This window comes from Amphiura filiformis, chromosome 2 (assembly GCF_039555335.1).
Source record: "Amphiura filiformis chromosome 2, Afil_fr2py, whole genome shotgun sequence".
Classification (NCBI taxonomy): Eukaryota; Metazoa; Echinodermata; class Ophiuroidea; order Amphilepidida; family Amphiuridae; genus Amphiura; species Amphiura filiformis.
In genome coordinates this window covers 26,435,019-26,443,530 of record NC_092629.1, presented here as the reverse complement: position 1 = coordinate 26,443,530, position 8,512 = coordinate 26,435,019, and the positions used below count along the sequence as shown (strand labels likewise).

The 8,512-nt window shown below is 35.6% G+C and overlaps 1 protein-coding gene across 1 annotated transcript in view; it reads right to left on the bottom strand.

The window, feature by feature from the left end:
- Nucleotides 1-4,690: 4,690 nt before the first annotated feature.
- Nucleotides 4,691-8,512, bottom strand: part of LOC140146038 (uncharacterized) — a 171,680-nt gene continuing 167,858 nt past the window's right edge. The window contains exon 22 of the mRNA XM_072167780.1: nucleotides 4,691-7,849. Coding sequence (XP_072023881.1) covers nucleotides 7,032-7,849 — 818 coding nt within the window. The 3' untranslated portion in view covers nucleotides 4,691-7,031. The remainder of the gene's footprint in view (nucleotides 7,850-8,512) is intronic.

Below are 8,512 nucleotides of genomic sequence, written 5' to 3'. Positions count from 1 at the left end.
ACCACCGTGAGGTAGCTATCTTCAGTAGACAGCACACACATGTGTACCACTATGAGCTAACTATCTTCAGTAGACAGCACACGCATGTGTACCACCGTGAGGTAGCTATCTTCAGTAGACAGCACACACATGTGTACCACTATGAGCAAGCTATCTTCAGTAGACAGCACACGCATGTGTACCACCGTGAACTATCTATCTTCAGTAGACAGCACACACACACTTGTACCACCAAGCGCTAGCAAAATTGTGAAATGACGGCCTAATTGAAGACAAGTGTTCACTTTGTGTATATAATTGCTTTAAACATAAAGTGTCAGGTGTCCAAAGCAGAAGCGGAAAGGGCAACTTCTTAAATGCATACCCAATGGTGTTTTGGCGGTGATGGGGGGGGGGGGTGTTCACCCTGAAAAATCTTGCAAATTAAAGGTCCAATTGAAGACATTATTGTGTGAAATTTTAGTTAGAAAATTAAAAAGTTAAAAATCATGTAAAAATGAAGGCCCAAATAAAGCCACTCGTGGACCATTACTGGTATTCACTAATACTGTAGGCCTAAAGTGTACAGGTGTCCCAATAAGAAGTGAAAACGGTCACTTGTTTATTAATTTCTTGTCTTAGGTGAGATGTGAGACACTATTATCATAGAAATAAACAAAAAAGGACCCGAACTCAATTTGGAAAAGTTTTAATTTTACACTCGTCCCACGGACACTTTATAGACTCGCAATTACTAACGCATGCATGGATTGATGTTATAGTCAGCACTGAGTCCATCTTAATACAGACTTTGGTAAAAGTGATGGGCCATGACAGCCCACACATGTGTACCAGACTCAGCTAGCTATCTTCAGTAGACAGCACCCAGATGTGTACCACTATGAGCTAGCTATCTCCAGTAGACAACACACATGTGTACCAGCGTGAGCTATCCATCTTCAGTAGACAGCCCCCACATGTGTACCACTATGAGCTAGCTATCTTCAGTAGACAGCATACTCATGTGTACCAGCGTGAGCTATCTTCAGTAGACAGCACCCACATGTGTACCAGACTCAGCTAGCTATCTTCAGTAGACAGCACCCACATGTGACCCAGCGTGAGCTAGCTACCTTCAGTAGACAGCACCCAGATGTGTACCACTATGAGCTAGCTGTCTTCAGTAGATAGCCCACACACGTGTACCAGAGTGAGCTAGCCATCTTCAGTAGACAGCACACACATGTGTACCACTATGAGCTAGCTGTCTTCAGTAAATAGCCCACATATGTGTACCACTGTGAGCTAGCTGTCTGCAGTAGACAGCCCACACATGTGTACCAGATTCAGTTAGCTATCTTCAGTAGACAGCACCCAGATGTGTACCACTATAAAAAAAAAAAAGCTATGAGCTAGCTATCTTCGGTAGACAACACACAAGTGTGTACCAGCATAAGCTATCTTCAGTAGAAAGCTAGCTATCTTCAGTAGACAGCACCCACATGTGTACCACTATGAGCTAGCTATCTTCAGTAGATAGCACACACATGTGTACCACTATGAGCTAGCTATCTTCGGTAGACAACACCCGCATGTGTACCACTATCAGCTAGCTATCTTCAGTAGATAATGCATGTATGTGTACCACCGTGAATTAGCTATCTTCAGTAGCCAGCACACAGTCACCGTGAGCTAGCTATCTTCAGTAGACAGCACACTCATGTACCACCGTGAGCTATCTTCATTAGACAGCACACATGTGTACCACCGTGAGCTAGCTATCTTCAGTAGACAGCATCCACATGTGTACCACTATGAGCTAGCTATCTTCAGTAGACAGCACACATTCCGAAACCAAACATTTTTTGCTGATAAACATGTTTTTTTGATCAAAAAAGCGGGTCTCACAATTAATTTTCTGTGTGGTCTAAGACCCTGTTCAAAGCAGCAATATCTGGCTTTGGAGGTCAAGCTGCCACCTAAGTGTAATATCTGCACCACCTCACCCCCATCCCCGTGGGATGCTGGCCGCTGTTATGTTTTAGATTTTAAACCAGTTCGACCAATTTGTCAAAGTTTGCCACCCCGCCCCCACCCTTTAAGTCAACCAAAACTAATAATTTTATTTTCTGAATCAGCCTTCATTTTGAATCCATTAATAGTAATTATAATCACACAATAAGAAAATCTTCAACACAAAATATTGCAACAAAGTAGACATTGTTGAGTTGGATACAGAATATTTATGGATTTATTTTCACCAATTATTTCTTTACTAAGATTGATTATAATATAATATATATCTATACAAAATGTACACAATGAGCACAGAAATGTGACTGTTGAAAGAGAATTGAATTGGACACACACCACTCACCCCCCCCCACCCCCACCCCCACACACAGATACAAAGTAATAATAAAAGAGAGAGAGAGAGAGAAAAAAAACCTACCTAAATATTATATGTCAGAGAACACAAGTTTAGATAGTCAAGTATATTTCTCTTACTAGTTTTTAAAAACCCTTTATGGCCAAGATTCAGATGAGCTTTGTTTCTATCTACGCTTTTGTTTCATAAAATAATTAGGGCATAATAAATATCCGATTAAATTGGAAGGTGGAAAAGCATCCTTTTCTTTTGACTGACTTGAATCTGTCACATATTTCATATGCATATTTTTGGGGGCGCGAGCCCCCAGGGTAAAAAGCAGGGGTGGCCAAAACGAAGGGGCGGTGGAAGAAGAAAGGGACGGCGGAAGAAGGAGCGGCAAAAATAATTAGTAAAGAAAAAAGGGCGGAAAAAATTAGAAAAGTATGAAAATTGTGAAAAAATTGGACTATACATCAAAATGTGTTGCTTTTAGTGCGTTAGCGCCTATAATCCTTTTTTTTTTTTTTGCTCTTCACTTTTTCAAACCACCGAAAAAAAATTGGGTCAACCTTTTCGGGCTGTTGAGGAAGGGCGGCAAAATTTAATTTTCTTCAGACCTCCGGGTAGGAGCGGCCACGATGCGCTACTGTATTTGATCTAATTTACCCTAGAATCTTCAGACATCATCATAATAAATTGTTCACTAGTTAAAATCAGTCTCATTTAGGAGAGACTATGATATCTCAATTAAGATAAAATCAGTCTCATTTAGAAAAGACCATGATAAAAACCAAATATTGTCATTCTTGAAGGCAATTTCAAAATCCCTCAATTTCATCATCATGACTTTGTGACCCAAATTTGACACTGTGGTACACGCACATTACAAATTTGCCATCAACACTGACTTACTAACTTTGCATGTTCAATGCACAAATGTTTCCATTTCACTTTCAACTATAACCTAGTTTTTTTAGCCTCATTCAAACTTTTAGTTTCTAGTTTCTACAACATTAAAAAACTTCCTTTTATGTATTGTAACTGTTGCAATAAACATATTGGTAACTATTTGATTTGGTTATAACATGTGATAATCAAGCAAAACAATGTCTTATTTAATTGGTATTTGACTTTAACCCCAGAATGTGACAATTAGACAGATAGTAAAGTCAAACTTCAAATAATACATCAAATGCAATTCATTGTAATTGATGTCAAATCAGCTCATAACTCAAAAACTATTTTTTGACATTGTTCATATTTTGCTTGATATAATCACATGTTAACAACAAAAGCTATAGTCTGTCCAAGATAAGAAAAGCTCCTTCATAATAAATGCGTCTTTAGTTTAACAGATACAACATAGACAAATTCACATTACAATATTATTACTTGTATAAGTTTTGACCTTTCAACACCACTATACAATGCATTTTTATGACAATGATTGGATGCAGCAAAGGGGACAGATTGGCTAAGATTAACCCTAACCCAACTAGGACTCACTAAAGCTCACTATTAAAACCACCCTGCTTGCATGCATTCCACGTGACTTGATGACGCAATCAGACCAAGTCATATATGTGTAGCTACATGCTGGGGATCTTCTGTGTGGCATGCGAGCGGGCTCCGAGGTTCGAATCCCGGGGGTGCCAAGTGACTTTCTTCTTCATCTTCTCTCCTTTTTCATTCCTTCTTTCCCTTCCGATAGCCAAAAAACCACAGGTAGGGTTAGGGTTAGGGGGGTAAATTGAATGCCTTCTATTCCTCACCCATCAAAGCCAATATCCTTAAATGTAGGCCTACTACCTCATAAAATTCATTCATTGCACCCCAAGCATACACCCAGCACTATCTTGCAAAGTATCATATTATGTATTCAGTGTTGAAAGGTTAAAGGTTAAAAATGGAGACTTGGAGTTCCAAATACGGTGAAGGTCTGTCTCTGTTGATGGTGTCCTCTCACCATGGCGATGGATGATGGCTGGTGACGATGCCAAATGAGGCCCCTAAATTTGGCAATACATAGCAATCCAACAATGGAGTATAACAGTGCAGATTTGTTTACAACAATGGAAGTACAGGCTACTACAGAATGTGTCAAAAAGAATGTTACCCAACATGATTGGCAAATTTATCATCAAGATTCAATCAAGATTACAATACATCAACACAATAATACAAATATCAATAATATGAAACAAAATATGCAATAATATCAAAGTACGAGAAAAAACATTAACATTGGGTAACATTATTTTTGAATCACCCTGTAGCATGATACCACACAATGAGTTACAGACAAGACAGTATGTCAAGCATTTCAGACAAATTGTGAGTAATAAAAGTGAGGATAAGTAAACTCAAAATTAATCCCAATCATCAAGCAAATGAATGTTGTTCTTGATTTATTTTTTGAATTATGAGCTGATTTAACTTTATCGTTGGTTTTTTTTTGGATGGAATTGTTTTGTCACATTCTGGTAAAAGAAGGAGTAAATGAAAAATACCCATGGTATCTCACATCTCAGGCATGGGGTATAAATGTAAATGAGCTATCCACCTGTGATAATAATCTTGTCACATTCTGAGAGTGAAGTAAGCTCGCCTAAGGAGTATAGGCCTATCCTATAACTCTCCAAAAATGTTGATTTTTGTAACATTTTGTTTACTGGCTTGACTTTGGGTCAACTGTTTCTGAATAGGTTATATAATGCTATACTCTGGTAAGTACTGATGGTAGTAAATGTAGTAATGATATCAAATGCAAAGCTAAGTGGAATTTGGTACAGCAGAGGTAATAAGTGGTGTGAATTTTATATCGAAAAAAGGAGTCAAATTAAGAATCCAACTCCCAAAGGAGTAAAATTGGAAGTAATGTAGAAAGAGTGGAATACATGAATACATCTGAAATTAGACTCTTTTCAAGAGTTGAATTTTTTACTCAATATGAGTTACATGGTGATTGTTTAAAAACCTACCAAAAAATTGCTAAAACATTCCAAAAATAAAGAAAAAGAACATAAGTATATTGCTAACAATGTCCCCACACTAATAAATATATAAGTAAACACACAGGTAAATATGATATGAAAAAAAATCCCCCAAATAATGAAGAGTTAAAATGATACACAGTCATTTGTGGATCATACCAAAACAAATACTTTTTGTGGCATTAATAAAAATACACATCCCAAAACACAGTATTTAAAAGAAAACAATTTAAAGTCAGAAAAAAAATGCAAAAAATTGATCAAATTGAAAGGTGGTAAAACTTTAAATTTACTTTTCTATATCAAATTATGACACAAAGATGATATAAAACACTATAGAAAAATTGTGTATTTTGAAGGTGAAATCAATAAGAGCAGAATTGGATAACAAACCTGTCACAAAATAAAGCAGCATCTCCAATCAAGACATGAAACATGTGTGGGTGTGTTTTCAAACAGTCAATCAAATCATAGGCCTTCAAGGCCTATGATCAAATAAAGCAATGAATGGAGCAAATTCACATGATCATGAAATAATCTACTGAAACAATTTATCAACATGCTAACAAGAAGATTGAATCATACGATCAATGTTAATAATATAAAGTACCATAAAATTGGTCAAAAGAGCAAGATCCATATTGATCAACTGGTAAAATATTGACAAATTAACAAAATAACAAATAAACCATGGAAAATCAATAATTGATTCACTCACTCAATTAATTGATCAAATCAATCAATTAATGAATTGATCAATCAATTAGTCAGTTAATCAACCAACTAATATTTTTCTGAACACAAGTTTTAATATCCTGTCATAATGATGTATTGTTTACATGGATTTGAATAATGCCAATTAAATATAATATAAAGTTGACACAAGAGCTTCACTGGGGAGTCGAGGTGTATAGGCCTAATAATATTATTTTACGACGCAGAATTTTTACGAGGCAAAAATTCACTTTGAGTTAATGTAAAATATGGCCAATTTGAGCTGGAATTTTAGTGCTTACATTAATCGCCCCTCAAAATTGTCAACAATTTTGGAATTTTAAATTTTTGTTTCCAGATTTTTATTCAACATAAAAAATGCAATAAAATAAACCTAAACATGAAATGATTTCAAACTGTGGTAAAATCCTATAGCAGTATGCACTGTACCTATATGCCCTATTGAATTACACATGAATTTATGAAATAATAAACTATAAGAACCGCTAAACCTAGAATAGGCATATTTGTACTCATTTTGCTCGATTCTTTATCCTGATTCCAAATCCATCAACGAAATTTTCAAAATCTAAAATTTTTATGACGCATTATTCAATTTTTTTGCATCTGAGTTACCACCAGAATCACTGAACGCGCCAAAAAAACACCAAAAATTTTGGAATTTTAAACTTTCGTCCCCGTATGTGGATTAAGCATAAAAAATGCAGTTGAATAAGCACAAACATGACTCGGTTTGGTTCAGCGGTTCTTCAGATCAACTATGCAATTTTTTTGGAAATGATTTTGCCCTATGGTAAAACCCTATAGAAGAATGCATGAAAATGAATTAAATGTGAAAATAAAAAAATAGCCATGAAAATTAATAAAATGTGAAAATAAAATTAATTTGAATAATTTAATATAATTAGCATAATCCCATTGATATGTTAATTTAATGATGTTGATAAATGGGTCTATTTTTTACGTGTATACACTTCAACTCTGGCAGTACCCATACTACCATCCCCTCTACTTACAATCAGTTTGCTGTTACTCTTTGCCATGCCCTTGCATCCACCATACATATCACGTTGTTGTCTAGCATCTATTGTGATGGTAGTAAGATGTGTAGCATCTTGTGTAAAACAGAAGATATTGGCACTATCCAAATCACATATAAACAACACACCACTATGAAAACAAATACCATATGGATAACTCATGCCAGGACATTGAACCCTATGTACTAAGCCATCTTGATTGACAATTTGTACTACATTGTAACCAGAGATGATGACATTATTATGTGATGTGACAGCCATGAAATCAGGATCTATGTCAACATTAAAACTATTGATGTGTTTCCCATCACCTGTGTGTTTACTTATGTAACGTTGACCCAGATTGGGGACATCACCTACCAACAGATTACAATCTGTGTCCACACATATTCCATATAGCACTGCTTTATCATTACCTACATTGTGACCTGGTTCAACAGAGAGCCAACTACCACAATACTTACCATCATCAGCATTATAATACCTGACATATGCTGACTGGTCTGTAACATAATATTTACCTGAGGTGTAAACAACACCACAGGGTTTATCTAGTTGTTGTGTTGTATCAAGATTAAACCTGTACTTCCCTTGTGTATTGTAAACAAACACACATTTTGCCGTAAAGTCTGCAATTGCTATATCTCCATTGCTCTCATGGATAGCTATGCCTATTGGGTCACTCAATTTGCCTTTACCAATCACCATTTGTTTCTCCCATTCACCAATATCTGAAATGTAACAAGTAAAATATACAATGAGATAAAATAATTGCAGGAAATATAATTTATTAAATACTAATGATAACATAATGAATAACAATAATAACAATGTTAATTAATAAATAATTAATTAAAAAACAATAAATCTGGCAGTATGGCTACCCCCACTAGCATCCCCTCTAATTATAATCAGTTTGCTGTTACTCTTTGCCATAGTCCAGCATCCACCTAGTAAGATGGTAGCATCTTGAGTAAAACAGAAGATATTGGCTCTATCCAAAAAATTGCAGGGAATATAATTTATTAAATACTAATGATAACATGATGAATAACAATAATAACAATAAATAAATAATTAATTTAAAAACAATAAATTCTATCACGACAATCCCTGAACGGAAAATAGTCAAGTTTGGATTCATTTCGATGCGATTTTTATGCTCATTCCAGACATGTCATCGGAATTTTAAAAATCCAAAATCCTATTGATGGGCCTATAGACCTTTTTCTGATGACGTCACCTAATCGATATTGGGGTCTGAGATGTAAACAAACAACACGTGCGTTTCTCACGTGTCCACGATGTAAAAACACCAAATATTGTATATTTTCTCCTCTGTTTTGTCATATTTCACGTTAGATTCCATAAAATAATTGTTTACGGGAACTGTA